Here is a 15,784-nt window from a genome sequence, read left to right on the forward strand (position 1 = left end):
AAGGTTTTTTATTTCTGATTCCATTATGAAAGATAGCTTTACTGAATTCCATAATCTAGGTTGACATTTGAGGGGGGGCTGTTTTTTTTTCCTTTTAGTTTGGGGTATATTATTCCATTCCCTCCTTACTTTTTTTTTCCTCCTTACTTTTGAGGTTCCTGTTGATATGCTATTTCTCTGATGGATTTACCTTTATGTGCAACTTGTCAGTTTTCTCTTTTAGCTTTTATATTCAATATCCTTTCTTTGTTCTGTATATTTAGTGTTTTAACCATAATATGTCTAAGGATGCTTCTTTTTCTGCTCTTGTTGATGTGATTTCCTAACCGTCTCTGCTACCCAGCTAACCTCCTTCTTAAGACTGAGGGGTGTTTTTCTGTTATTTCATTGTGTTATTTGTAAATTTAGCTTGCACCTCTTCTCCTCTGTCTACACCTAAAATTTGTACTGTGTCCCAAAAGTCTTTTTGCATGTTCTGTCTGTACTTAGTATTTTTTATTTGTTTTTATCTGAGCATTCTAATTCCTCTACTTTATCTTTTCCAAAGTCTGATGTTCTAACTTAACTTTGTTCAACTCTTATTAGTGAGAATTTTGACTGGAGTGTTTATTTGTGTTATTAAAGTTTTCATTTCCAGAATTTCAATTTGACTTTTTTCAGGTTTTCTATATCTTTTTTGGAAGTCCTCTTTCATATCCTGCATTGACTTCCTTATTTCATTCAGATGTTAATTTGAATTCTCTTTGAGTGTGTTCAGCTGTTTATTTGTATAGTCTTTGAATTCATATCCTCTTTTAATTTTATTGATCTTTTTTTTCCCTTGGTGCCAGTCCTGGGGCTTGAATTCAGAGCCTGGGCTCGATCCTTGAGTTTGTTTGCTCACTACTTCCACTTCTGACTTTTTGGTGATTAATAGGAGATGGTCTCATGGGCTTTCCTGCCTAGGGAGACCTTTGACTCACTATCGTCTGATCTCAGTCCCCCAAGTAGCTAAGATCATAGGCATGAACCACCAGTGCCTGGATCATTAATCCCCCCTTTTTTAAAATCACTTCTCTGATTTCATATCTTGGGACTTCATCCATTTCGCTGTCATCCAAGTCCTTTATTCTGTGGACCTCTGGCAGAGACAGGTTGCTTATCGTTTAATGTATATATCAATTGTGTTCCTACAATGCAAGTTACAGATATGGAGCTAAGTTTTGGGCATGACCTTTGAGCCAAATATTCATCGTGGTCAGGCAGGACTGTGTAGAGGCATGGTTGTGGTGTATTTTTTTTGCCAGTGGGCTGGATTTATAGCTCAGTAGTAAAACATTCACCCACTGTGCACAAGACACTGGGTCGGGCCCCCAATTCTGCTCAGGGAGAAAATAACTAACTACAGAAGCAATCACAGTTGATAGACACCCACCATGAGAATACAGAAATCCCTAATTAAGCACAGTCCCTGCACTGCCCTAGTATCTTTAGAAAATAAAGTGCCGAGATAATGCTGCCATACCAGGAAGACTTAGTAAGAATGGTTGGTAATGGGAAGGAAACAGGAGGAATCATACTAATGAAATGCTGGGCTAAGGATGGGAAGAATGTAGATAAAGTAAATAATGGAGGTTGGTGAATGAGAAAGAAGTAAAAGAGATGGAAATGATCCAAGTAAACATACAGTGAAAAGGAGAGATGAGGGAGAGGGGGAAAGCAACCTGACAATCTATAATAATGACAACAAAGAATGGTGGTGGATGAGAGGAGAAAAACAAGAGTAAATATAACTGTGGACAAAAAAAAAGTATGAATGAGCAAGGGAGGTAATAAAGGAAGGGAGAAGAGATGGTAAAATACTGAGTATTAAAAGTTGCATGCTATGCCTCACATATAATGACTCATCTGCACAGAGTATTATTCTTTTGTTTCTTTAAAACAAGAAAAAGTAAACAGAAATACCCAAACCAACAAAACAAACAACAAGAAGTCAAAAGACAAAACCGAAAACAGTCAATATCTTATTCACACTTAAGAAGAGGAAGGTTGAGTCCCCAGAATATTTGGTTTTGGTTTGGGTTTGGTTTTCTTTAGTTTTGCCAGTGAGGCCAGCAGGATCTGTTTAGTTGGAAGATTTAGATCAGATCCTAAGACAAAGCTGCCACCTGTGCCTTCTGATTCAGAACCAGCCAGCTAACCCTGATAACAGATAACTGTAGACCCAAGTCTGGGTCTAGAAACAGAAGGCTGGCAACAAACACGCTGGGCTGCCTGGCGGCTGACCACTGTCCTGGCAGGAGAGTGGATTTCAATGTTTCCAAAGAGAGGGAAGGGCATAGAGACCTCAAACAAACAGCCACAACTCTGAGAGAGATAGAGCAAGAGGGTCAGAGACTAGTCAAGGATGCAGGCTTAGGAAGGACAACCTGGAATGAAACCTGAGGGAAGAATCCAGACTTAGAGGAATTCACTCCCTCCTTAGCCTCTTCATACCTGCACTGACTCACCTATTTAACAAACCAGGCGGTGAACACCTCACAGCTTCTCTTTAGGGATTTACAGTTGGGTAGAATAGACAGACATAATTGAAGCCCATAATTGGTTATTTATAATATGCCCCAGAAAGAGAATGACAGGGTGCCATGGGAACAACCATTTGGAATCAGTGGAGGAGAATGGATGGTTAGGGAGGATACTAAAGGTGAGTGTGTGTGTGTGTGTGTGTGTGTGTGTGTGTGCAAAGGCCCTGAGGCAGAGAAGGGAGAGAGGGGAGGAAAGCAAAGCCTATGCAAAAGGGGCTTGGTGAATGGGCAGTAGCGGTATCACAAGCCAGGCCAAGAATTCTTGTCATTCCCTACCGGGGATCCACCTTGTCAAAGAGATGGTATGCACACATGAGATAGATATTTTGAAAACATGAGGCACTTACTGTACACCGGGCCTAGAAGATGTACCATAAAGCTAGGCTATAACAAAAATGGAAATGCAAAGTCAATAACGGGTGCGATAGCCAGCTCTGGACATGTATGAGGGACCCTGGGACCCAAACATCCATCCAAGCCAGAAGACAAGGTCTGGGTAGGGATAGTAAATGCAAAGCCATAGATGGGTGTTCGCCATGCATACAGATGGCAACATGACCATTACATTCTCTGTCCCCCAAACACATATGCACTCACATCCAGTAACCCCTTATACCCCTTCCACCTGTGCCCTCACATTTTATCCCAGACACACCCCAGTTTTCTTGAGCACTCCAAGCCCAGGGATAGCCCTGCCACAGTCTACTGTGCAGAGCTTCTGGGGGCTCGGGGTGGGGGGGGGGGCTGGGCAGGGAAAATGAGATGATCTGAAGGTAAGATCCCTCATCTTCAGTCTACTGCAGTAGGCCCTGAGTCCAGCCCAGATGCCTGTATCTCAGATCAGACCCTAAGAAGACCATCCAGGTATCCATGCAGGTGGGAGGTGGGAAAGGAGGGCAGGGGGGGACAGGGGGGAGAGGCCTGCACATCTGCACCTTGCAGTATAAAACCCTAGGGTGGCGTTGGCTGCAAACGCCAGAACTATTTCTGGATGTCAGGTGCAGTTAATGGTTGCTGTGGCAACCGCCCATACATAATGACTGGAAGGGAGTAAAGGATGCAGGATAAAAGTCAGTGTCCCGGATGTACTTGTGTGAGCAAGGGATGCGTGCGCGCTGGGCAGAGTTGCCCAGCGAAGGTTGAAAATGAACATCTCAGAGAGTCGGTGATCCGCCGGGAGCTTCTGTTCCTTTGCTCAGTTCAGCACAGTCAGAAGAGCCGAAAAATATCCAAAAAAAAAAAAAAGTAGCTCTTCATCCACATATTTAACACTGCCTCCGGTTTGTGGGTTTAGTTCTGTGCATGTTTATAGAATTTGCAGGGGGCGGAAATCCAAGCGGCAGTCTTAATTCCCAGGAATTAACATAACTTTGAAAAAAAAAAAAAAAGAAGAAACTTTTCTGGATTATGTTTCTAATGGAGAAAGTGCCTCATTGGGGAGGGGAGGAGGCTAAAAATAATAGGTTGGCCTCCTAATTTCCACACGCTGTCTTGTCACAGTGGCATGTGTAGGCAAACCACAGCATGCAGAAGACAAGTGACAGCATGTGGCCTGGGTTTGAACGCACACAGTGGGCACACAGCAGGGATACACGTTCAAGTGTGCTGAAGCTGGTGACAGTGGAGGCCAGGTCTTGGGATAGCCATCTCTTCCCTTCACAACCTGCGGCCACCTCGCTCTGGTGCCTGCTTATTGGAAAACCTCCAAGGAGTCCTCTAAATCCAGTTTGCGTGGCTATAATCAGAACAAGTCAGATAGGTTGTTAAGAATGGGCTATTTTTTTTTTCTTTTCTGCTGGTTGTGGCCTAGTGGTAGAGTGCTTGCCTAACATGCACAGAGCCCTGGGTTCCATTCCTTAGTACCATATACACAAAGAAAAGCAGGAAATGGTTGTGTGGCTCCAGTAATAGAGTACAAGCCTTGAACAAAAGAAGCTCAAGGGACAGTGCCCAGGCTCTGAGTTTAAGCCCCAGGACTGGCCCAAAAAATTAATAAACAATAACCCAAGTGAATCTCACAAAGATTGAGGTCCAGTTTTTTTTTTTTTCCAGACCCTTGTAGAGGAGAGATGTCATTATCTACAAACAGCTGAGATGCAGGGCTCACATTCTTGCAGTGTTTCCTCCTGAGCCTCTGGGACAATCACCCAGACTTGCAAAGCTAATGAGTCCCCAGCGCATTTTAATGCCTACCAAGGGACGGGGGCAGGAAGGCATTGTGTCTCGATGCAATCACATTCTCCCTGTGAGCACTGGAACCCATGAGTAATGTAACAATTCTTTGCCCCCCTGCAGAAGGAAGATCAAGCCATGTTCTGGTGTGGTTGTTTTCCTATGCTATTGGGGTGCCTGGAAACACATCACTTCTGGCCCTTCTCCTTTCCCTGCCCAAGGTGAATCAAAACCAGAGCTCGTCACTTGATGGACTGGGCCCTAGGCTCTGTGCCACAATGAGGAGAGATCCTGGGCTATAGGCTAGGGTTGCCATTTCACCTGGAGCCTCGATTAACCACATAACTGCGGACTGTCACTAAGGCATTTTTACCCCAAGCCTAATGGACTCTTTTTTTTTTTTTTTTTTTTTTTTTTTTGCCAGTCCTGGGCTTGAGCTCAGGGCCTGAGCACTGTCCTTGGACTTTCTCAAGGCTAGAACTCTACCACTTGAGCCTCAGCACCACTTCCGGCTTTTTCTCTATGTATGTGGTACCAAGGAATTGAACCCGGGTCTTCATGCATGCTAGGCAAGCACTTTAACCACTAGGCCAAACTCCTGGCCCCTAATGGACTCTTTGGAAGCAAAGACGACAAGGTCTTGTGTGCTGAGGCTGAGCGATTCAGCCTGCCATCCCTCCTCATTAAATGCCTACACTGAGACCTAAAGAGCAATGTTCTGGACCCTGGGCACCTGTCTGTATGGGTAGCTTGACTTTAGCTTGGGTACTACCCCATTCCAGGCACTACCAATTGCCCTTTGAAGGGTTCAAGGTCACTCTCAAAGAGTCATCAGAGCTGTCCATCCAGTCCTGGTCTCCAGCAAGCCCACACACATCCAAAGAGATCCTTGAAAATGATAGGTTCGACTGTGTTGCTTGTATGCTGAAAATCATCCAAAAGCAGGGACCACCCTCCATTCCAGCTTCCACCCCAGGCCTGTAGGGGGCCCTGTACCCTGCTCCAGGGTGGACCTGGCCCACCTTCACGTTCTCCCTATGCCAGATACCAGTCCTGATCTTGGAAAACACACTTAAGTGTTCTTCTTCCTCGTGGATTTTGTGTTTGCAAAGTCTTACGACTGACTGACTGACTTCTGTCGTTCAACTTATCTTCTCAGAGAAAACTTTCCTGCCAGTTGAAAACTTTCCTGCCAGTCTATCTCCTCCTCTGCCCACCTTTCTCCCTCTACCTCCCTCCCACACCTTCTCATTCACCCTCTTTCTCCCTCCTTCCCTTCCTCCCTCCCTCCCTCCCTCTCACCCCCTCTCCCTTTCCTCCCTTTTCTCTAATCCCTATCTACCTCCCTCCCTTTCCATGTCTCTCTCCAGGGTTTATTATTTCCACAAGGCTTGTCACTCTCTGAAATTATCTTTTTTTTTTTAAATAACTAATCCATCTGTTTCATTGATTCATTGGCTTCCTCTGGGTCTCTCCGCAGTCAACACTCGTAGTCTGGAAGCAGAACCATCCGTTTCATTGATACTCCCAAATGGGAAGGCCCATGCTTCTCAGAACATGGCGCCTGGGAGAGATACCTGCAGAACGAAGGATGCCTCCGGATGCACTCCAACAGCACTTCTGTTACTCTAGGACATGATGTTTATGTCTCATTAGCTCACTCGCTCTTTGGGTTCTCTTATTAGAAGCAGTCATTCATAATTGCTCTACCCCGCGTGCTTCATCTCACTCAGAAAACAAGTTTAGTTCGAGGTTCTCATTATCCGTGAATTCATTAACCAAAAAAAAAAATTCCTTTGCATATGCCAGGGCTGTATGAACAGGAAACTCTATGTGAATATGAGTCTGTGCATTAATGACCTGACTACTTACAAAACTCTCATCCCAGCCCTACCTCCTCCCATCCCAGCGAACACGCTGGGATCTGACTGACAGCTCTTGCCAACACAAAGCAAACAGGAGGCAAACGCGGTGAGCTGACCACAGGGAAACAGAGTCTGTCATGGGACATAGAAAAAGAAGAGGGGATTGGCAGGGGTCATGCCATGATAGACATGGAAAGATCCGAATAGCAAAGGATTCACAGAAACTTTGGGGGGAAAAGGATGAGATACTGAAGTATTTTTTCACACACACACAGGATGTGTGATCCTGTTGTGAAAAATCAAACTTTATCATCCTGACATAAAGGATGCCGTATGGCTCATCATGAGACTGTATCAAGAAAGCATAATCCCCCTCCCTCAAAAGAATCAACATGGCTCAGGGTTGTTGTTGTTGTTGATTTCCTTGCTTATTTGTTTTTGTTTTTGTTAATATGTAGTTGGTGAAGATCAGCCAAAAAATCAAACATTTTCATGAACTGTAATTTCATATTAGAAATTTGGACTTGGTTGTTTACCATGAAAGAAGAGTTCCATGGATGTTTATGTTTGAGTGGGGGGGGGTGGGGGGGGGTGTGGGGGGGGTGTATGCTGGTACTGAAACTTGAACTCAGGGCCTCATACTCTTGATTGGCTTTTTCTGTTCATGGCTGGTGCTCTACCCCTTGAACCACACCTCTACTTCCAGCTCTTTGCTGATTAGTTGGCAATAAGAGTCTCTTCCACTTCTCTGCCTGGGCTTTGAACCATAATCCTTGGATCTCAACCTACTGAATCTCACTCCTGAGATTACAGGAGTGAGCCACTGGTTCCCCAACTAAGAAGTTCCCATTTTTAAGGCCATAGTTCTCAAGCTCAGCCACAGGAATCATAAGGGCATTTAGAAAAATCTTACGTGCTGGGCCAGGAGTGTGGCCTAGTGATAGAGTGCTTACCTAGCATACACAAAGCCCTGAGTTCGATTCCTTGGTACCACATGCACAGAAAAAGCTAGAAATGGTGCTCAAGTGGTAGAGTGTTAGCCTTAAGAAAGCCCAAGGACAGTGCCCAGGCCCTGAATTCGAGCCCCAGGACTGGGAGGAAGAAAAGAAAGAAAGAAAGAGAGAGAGAGAGAGAGAGAGAGAGAGAGAGAGAGAGAGAGAGAGAGAGAGGGGGGGGAGGGGGAAGGAGGGGGGGAAAAAGGGAGGGAGAGAGGAAATAAATCCTATGTGCCTCAAATTTCATTAAGAAACTCCAAATCATTGAGGCTGGACACCAATAACTAACTCCCATAAATCCGAGCTACTTCAGGAGGCTGAGGTCAGAGGATCACAGCTTGAAGTCATCCCAGACAAGAAAATCTGTGAGACTCTTATCTCCGTAATTAACCGGCAAAAGGCCAAAAGTAGAGCTGAGGCTTATGGGTAGAAGAAGCAAAAACCATGGCGGGGGACAGAGGCCAAGCCCTGAATTCAAGCCCCAGGATGAGCACATGCAAAAGCAAGGAAGAGGAGGGGAAGGAAGAGAAGGAAAAGAAAGGGAATCTATCTCCCTTCCTTCTTTCCCAGGGAAATTCCAAAGAATGCCCCAGTTGAAAGTCAGTATTTTGGGACTTCTTCATCCTCAGATAATAAAGATATCTATGGGTCCAGCAACCCAAACATTCTTTCTTTTTTTTTTTTTTTTTGCCAGTCCTGGGCTTGAGCTCAGGGCCTGAGCACTGTCCTTGGACTTTCTCAAGGCTAGAGCTCTACCACTTGAGCCTCAGCACCACTTCCGGCTTTTTTCTATGTATGTGGTACCGAGGAATCGAACCCGGGTCTTCATGCATGCTAGGCAAGCACTTTAACCACTAGGCCAAACTCCCGGCCCCACCCCAAACATTCTTACCATCAAGAAGTTGCTTTTGCTTCCTCAGCCAGCATACCCAAACTTGATATCTGCTCTTTTCTCAGATCTCTCCAGGAAAATCTATCACATGGGGAGATTTAACAAAAGACTTACCTGGCTGGACGCACGCTCTAGTTCTCCATGGCCCTTATCTGGGCTCTAAGCTGTGATGTAGGGACTTAAGAGTTTGGTTTCAGGGGCTGGATTAGTGGCTGAGATGGGAACCGAGCTCCAGGCACTGGATTGATCCTGTTTCTGACCAGGCTTAGGTTAGTTTTGTGGTATGACAGCCAGGCTGGTTGGGCTCCTGAGGGTTTCCTGCCTTTTCCTCTGAACACAAGATGAATCTGAAGCTGGCCCAGAAGTAACCTAAACTTTGGTGAAGTTGAATGAATCCAGAACCACCCAGCCTGCCCCAGGACCTCCCATGGGTGCTTGTCACAGGCTGTGGTGATAATAGGTGGACTATCTCTTAGGGAGGGATAACTCCAGGTCCTGCTTATGGTCTCTCCTTCCACTGAGGAGCAACAGCTAGGAAATCTGACCCCTGTAAGGGTTTGTGTATGAGATGTTTCCCAAAGGCTCATAGAGGAAAGCCTGGGACCCACACATCACCCTTCAGGGATGAAGACTCACACTAGGTCAAACCATTGATACAGTCATATTCCTCTGGACTGTTGGGGGCTGGGTAGAGCGGTAGGAGGTGGGGTGTGATTGGAGGATGTGGAGCATACTCATATGGGCCACACCTTGCTCCTCTCTGCTTCCCTGCTGCCAGGAAATGAGCACCCTGTGCTCTGCCTCACCATGGCCTGAAAAACAAGAGGACAAAAGGCCACAGACTTCCGGCAAGCACTCTACCACTAAACCCCATTCCCAGCCCTACATACTATTATTAATGTCTGCTTACAGAGGAAGAAATGGAAGCACACTGGAACTACGTGATTCAGAGATTCAGGATTAAAACCTTGCTAACAAATATATACCTTTGCATGAAAAATGTTAGATTAAAAAGAATGTGCATGCTTTTAATTGAACAAGGATTACCTAAATTTGGGATAATAAACTGCTTTGGATTTTCTTTATGTTATTTCTCTGCCCTGAAAAATTATTTTCATATACTGTTTGCTCTTGAATGCAGTAACATGGTGACTTAATTATTCTCATTTTGTTAGGTGGCTTGGTATCAGGTAAGAGGCCATCTTCCTGAACCTTGTCACTTATTCTAACATTTTATTTTCCAACACATTGCTCCCAGCTCCCCAAAGGAGGCCTAGTTTTATCATCTGGGGAAAAAAAATAGTACTATTATTCTGGGGGGGTTTCTTATTATTACTTTGAACACAATTCTTGTGCTGACCAGAATGGATAAGTTTGTGGAAAAGAGTAAGAGGTAAACGTCAACATTGCTATCTCATTCTTGATTTTAACAGGACTCGGTTGAAGGTTTGACCTTTAAGAAAGAGTGTTCATTTAGTGACACACACTTTCTCCTCTGAAACTAAGGTTCTTTTATTGTCTGAGACAGAGAACAGCATCTTCCCCATCTTGGAGAACGCCATAGTCACCCCGAAACCATCATCACCCCAATACCAGCATCTACAACTGTATCTCAACAGATCGGAAGAAAAATAATCTCTCTGGTTCTGCCTTCTGTTCCAAAGCTTTTTCTAGGGTCCTGTGACCCAGTGGATCTTGCAGCCCCATTTTCCCATCTACTCTGATACTGGGTCCCCAGTCACCCCTCCCCTTTAGTTACAAGATTATCCCCAGGCTAAACCTCTTTGGTTCACTGAACTTCTGGTTTAGCTTAAGCCACACTATAACAGTATTTATCTGTGTATCCAGACTTGGTCCTTGCAAGTCTGTTGGCTATCAGCATCTTTTATGATTCCATTGCTAGTGGTTTATAAGCAAGTCTCAACCCCTTTCTGTTTTCTTGAATTGACCAATATGGAATTCTCCTAAGAAAATGTAAGTGAGAAGAAACAGCATGAGTCCAATCTTGTTAAATCATTTTTTGTGGGCATGATATCACAGGGGAGATAAAAGAAGCACGGAAGGAAATACATAAAAAAAAAATGCTAAATAGCGGTTATTTCTAGGAGCTTCTACCAATATGCTCCTGACATGAACGGCCACATTGGCTTTAAGATGAGTATGTGGCTTGCAGTGGCAGAGGCTCATTTCCAGCAAGGAATCTTCCTTTAGGACATTCTTATTCCCTTTCCTTTTATATTGCTTTATAACATCTCACTGTGTCACCAATGTGTCTCATCTGGTCCTGAAATATCTACCAAAACCAATGGTTGTAATAGCTGTCGTTTATTGAGTTCTTAAGCGGCAGGAACTGTACTCACTACCTTACAGAACTGCTTGATTGAAAGGTTTATATGTCTGCTAGACACCAGTGGCTCACACCTGGAACCCTAGCTACTCAGGAGGCTGAGATCTGAGGCTCACAGTTCAAAGCCAGCCCAGGCAGAAAAGTTTGTGAGACTCTCATTCTTAAATAACAAAAAATAAAACTGAAGATAGAGTGGTAGCTCAAGTGGTAGATCACCAGCAGAGAGGAGGAAAAACCAAATGAGGTCACAATACTGTGTGATCAAGCCTCAGATCAAGCATACAGAGAGAGAGAGAGAGAGAGAGAGAGAGAGAGAGAGAGAGAGAGAGAGAGAGAGAGAGAGAGAGAGAGAGGGAGAGAGAGAGAGAAAAATGATTTATGTATAAAATGCTGAGAACTGAAAGTGGTTTTGCGCAGAGAATCCTCAAAACAGTTCCATGAATTTGCTCTTATTTTCCTTCAGTAGAAAGAGAAACTGAGTTGACAAAGGTACTTGGTTGTAAATACCCTAACGAGCAAGTCCCCAAGTCAAGATGGATTTAAAGTCTAACTGTAACTGCAAAGACTGGTTCTTACTTCCTGGAACAGAGAACAACATCCAGGCTGTGCCTCGAGGATAGAGACAAATTCTTCTTCATTTCCTTCTTTTGTCTTCAGAAAGCAAAGACCATTAGATCAGAAAGAGTTCAGCAAAGTATTTTTTTATTACCAGTACTAGAGTTGAAACTAAGGGCCTCATATTTTGTAGACAGGTGTTCCCTTGCTTGAGACATACCTTCAGGCCTGTTTGTTGCTGGCTATATTTTGAGACAGAGTTTCACTTCCTGCCAAGGCATGGCCCTGACTTATAATCTACCTACTTTAGATTTCCCATCCTTGCTGGGATAAGAGTCATTTGCCACCATACCCAGCTTCCTTTATACAGATAGAAGTCTAGGCTGACCTGGAATCCAGGACCCTCCAAATCTCATCTGCCCATATAGCTTGAGATAATAAGCATATACCACAAAAAAAAAAAACACCCTAGGTATGGGTTTCATGAAGCTTTGTGCCCAGGCAGGCTTCAAACCTCCTAATCTCAGTGTAAACCAAGGCAGGAAAAGTCCTTGCGACTCTTAACTCAAGTTAAACACCAAAAAAAAAAAAAAAAGCCACAAGTGGAGATGTGGTTCAGGTGGGTAGAGCATTAGCCTGAAGCAAAAGAAGTTCGGGGACAGTACCCATCCCTGAGCTCAAGCCCTGGAACTGGCACATTAAAAAAAAAGAAAAAAAGGAAAAAAATATACATACACTCAATATTTCCAGCCTGCTTTGCTGCCTCTTCCATAACAGTGTGAAAAACTTCTTGCGCAGCCCTGTAAACAAACAAGCACGTGAAATTCCATTTGCTTTACATGTCCTAAAATAATGCTGCTTTGATTTTTGTCTTGGTCATCAGAGATGCAAAACACCATTCTTAGCTCATAGGCTGTAGGAAAACAGGAAGGTGGTAGCCCCCAAGTCTCTAGAACCTTCTGGTGGTTTCTGGTTCTAAGTCTTGCTTTCAGGATTCCTGATGACACCTTGGGTGGCCTAGAGCAAGCCTCTCCCAGAAGCAGATGCAAGCCTGAATGTGGCTGTCATTCCCACATTCTTTCTGACACATCTGTTGTAAGAGAGCTTACCGTCTTTCCCACTCCCATCTTTCCCATCATCCTTTCCTTCATATGGACTCATTCATGGAACACGTAAAACCATGAATGGAAGGCCACCCCAGCATGACCCCTGCCCTGCCTAGTGGCCCCTCACTTGTAAAATAGAGATCATAATGACAGGGGTTTCGAGAGCCAATGATAAAAAAAAAAAAAAAAAAAAAAAAAAAAAAAAAACATGGAAAGGAAAAACACTGCCAATTTGTTATCAAGTCAACTTGTGTTAATTGGCTACTAGAGATATTGTCATGGGTGTGGCTTTCTTTCAACCATTACCTGTATTGTCTGTCCTAGGTCCTTTTCTTGGATCCTTGTTCTTTGTCTGGTAAACAGAGAATCAGAACCAACCAGGCAATCTTTTCCTATGCCTGGCTGGCACCTACTTCCTTACCTATTACAGAATCTTATCATTATAAGGTAATAATAATAAAAGACTTAATGATAGTTAATAAAAAAATAATAATGACTCTTCATAGTATAAAGGTAAAACCACAGCTGTTGAAACCTAGACTTAACTATGGATTCACCAGCTGTGATAATCCCCTGTGTCTCACCTCAATTCGGGGGGCGGGGGGGGGTATGCCATTCCTCAGGCTTGAATTTGTGACCTACATGCTAACCACGAGCTTGTGCTCAAGGCTAGCACTCTTCTACTTGAGCCACAGCTCCACTTCTGAAATTTTTTAAATGGTAGTTAATTAGAGATAAGAGTCTTATGGATTTTCCTGTCCAGGCTGGCTTCAAACTGCAATGCTCAGATCTCAGCCTCCTGAGTAACTACAATTACAGGCATGAATCACCATCATCTGACACCTTGCTTCTCACTTACAAAGACTTCTTGGAGACACTCACCCAGCTCTCATTCTTCACCCTGCCGCTTCAATCACTCTATATTACCTCTCACCTCCCCAAAGTCTGCAGATAGGAATGAAGACAGGAATGCTTAATTTCCTATTGTGTTCTGGTGAGACATTCTGAATATTGTTTGTCATTTATAAGAACTGACAGAGCCATTAGGTGCCCCAGAGACTGGTTAATTGGCTACTTAATAAACAGCACAATGATTATCTAACACATACACACAATCAGTTAAGTCACATTTATGCTACAGAAAGGAAAGGAAAGATGGTTTCTCTGAGACTCGTCCTGGGCAATTCTGCATGTCCCTGATGGTTGAGCCATACCGCAGGGGTCAGCAAGCCAGATCCTTGTCAGGAGAAACACAGAGAGGAAGGCAAGAATACATGACTTCACAATACCCAGATTTCGACCTCAACTGGAATTCTGAGTGCTTACATGCAAAATTCTTGATTCTTCCTCTGTAAAATGAAAAGGTAAAGCAATATCCTTAAGTTCCACAACCCTTTTCCCTTTACAAATGAGGGTGGAGCATGTAAGACAAGAGAGTCCTCTGTCTGCTTCCTGGATCTTTCTTTTTAAGGCTTGAACCCAGGGCCTGGGTCCTGTCTCTAAGCTTTATCCACTCAAGGCTAGCTGTCTACCACTTGAGTCACAGCTCTACTTCCAGTTTCCTGGTGGTTAGTTGAGGATAAGAGTCTTAGGGACTTTTCTACCCAAGCTGGCTTTGAAGGTGTAGCCTTGTACTTTAAAAAGAAAGAGAAGAAGAAGAAGAAGAAGAAGAAGAAGAAGAAGAAGAAGAAGAAGAAGAAGAAGAAGAAGAAGAAGAAGAGGAGGAGGAGGAGGAGGAGGAGGAGGAGGAGGAGGAGGAGGAGGAGGAGGAGGAGAAAAAGAAAAGAAAAAAACTTTTTTGTTGTTTGTTTATCAGTCCTGGGGCTTGAACTCAGGGCCTGGGCACTGTCCCTGAGCTTTCTCAATGCAATCACTCTATCACTGGAGCCACAGCACTACTTCCGGCTTTTTCTGTGTATGTGGTACTGAGGAATTGAATCCAGGGCTTCATGCATGCTAGGCAAACACTCTACTATTAGGCCAAACTCTTTTTTTTTCTGAAAAAATAGGACTCAGAGCTCTAACTTCTGGATACTGCAAAGTATTTTAGATGGTTTTTGTTCTGTTTTGTTTTATTTTTTTTTGGCAGTACTGGGTTTGAATTCAGGGCTTTACAGTTGCTAGGTGGGCACTCTACCACTTGAGTCACATCCTCGATCAGTTTTACTTAAGGTGTATGTATTTATGTATGTATATACATATTTATGTAATTATGTATGTGTGTGTTTGCCTTTACTGCTATGTTAGCTTTGTTTCACTATGAAGAAATACCTGAAATTAATCAGCTGCTGCTGCTTCTTCTCCTTCTCCTTCTCCTTCTCCTTTTTCTTCTTCTTCTTCTTCTTCTTCTTCTTTTCTGTGCCAGTCCTGGGCTTGAACTCAAAACCTTGGCACTATCCCTTAACTTCTTTTTTGGCCGTTCCCAGGGCTTGAACTCAGGACCTGGGGACTGTCCTTGGACTTTCTCAAGGCTGGAGCTCTATTACTTGAGCCACAGCACTAGTTCTGGCTTTTTTGTGTGTGTATGTGGTACGAAGGAATCAAACCCAGGCTTCATGCATGCTAGGCAAGCACTCTACCACTAGTACCTGAGTCTGAGTACCATACTTTCCTGCTCAGAATGACTGAACCATGATTCTCTTGAGTAGTTAGAATTACAGGCTTGAGCCACCAAGCGCCTGGCTTAATCAACTTTTTAATGAGGAAGAATCTTGTTCCGGGTCATGGTTTCAGAGGTTTCAGTCCAAGGTTGATTGGCACTGTTAAGACCTGGGCTGAGGCAGGGCATTGTGGTGGAAAAGCACACAGAAGAGCAGGAGAGCTGACTTCATGAGGGTCAGAGTCCTAAAATCCTTTTCAAGGGCCACTCCCTCCCCCATGACTTTTGTCCCCCTAAGCCTTGCCTTTAACCCTTTCTCCTCCTCCGTCCTCTGGCTGCCTACTTCCTCCCACTAAGTAGGAAGTCTTTAACCCAAGGGATTTCGAGGACATTCCAGATGCAAAGTATGGAGCAAGAAGCTCTTCTTTATGATCGAAACACAGAAAGTGTTGGGCTTCACTATGTATAGCCCCCCCACTCCCTGCCCCCCACAACCAAGAGCAAGGTATGAACTGCAGAGGTTGAGGACTCAAGCTGCCCCCCCCAGAACCCCACCTTCTATTTCCCCACCTTGGCAGCTCAAGGCCATGACTCTTCCCACAGGGACTTTCCGAGGTGTGTGCAAGAAAATCGATCACTTTCCTGAAGATGCAGACTACGAGCAGGATACAGCGGAGTACCTCCTGCGT

General features: G+C 44.2%; 1 protein-coding gene across 1 annotated transcript in view; it reads left to right on the forward strand.

Moving 5' to 3' along the window:
• The window catches only part of Cacng3 (calcium voltage-gated channel auxiliary subunit gamma 3), a 74,107-nt gene that overhangs the window by 47,168 nt on the left and 11,155 nt on the right, over positions 1-15,784 (forward strand). Inside the window, 1 exon segment of the mRNA XM_090357849.1 lies at positions 15,699-15,782. Within this exon segment, the coding sequence (XP_090213975.1) occupies positions 15,699-15,782 (84 nt within the window).

This window comes from Megascapheus bottae, chromosome 25, assembly GCF_031878675.1.
Source record: "Megascapheus bottae isolate mThoBot1 chromosome 25, mThoBot2.hap1, whole genome shotgun sequence".
NCBI classification, from domain to species: Eukaryota; Metazoa; Chordata; class Mammalia; order Rodentia; family Geomyidae; genus Megascapheus; species Megascapheus bottae.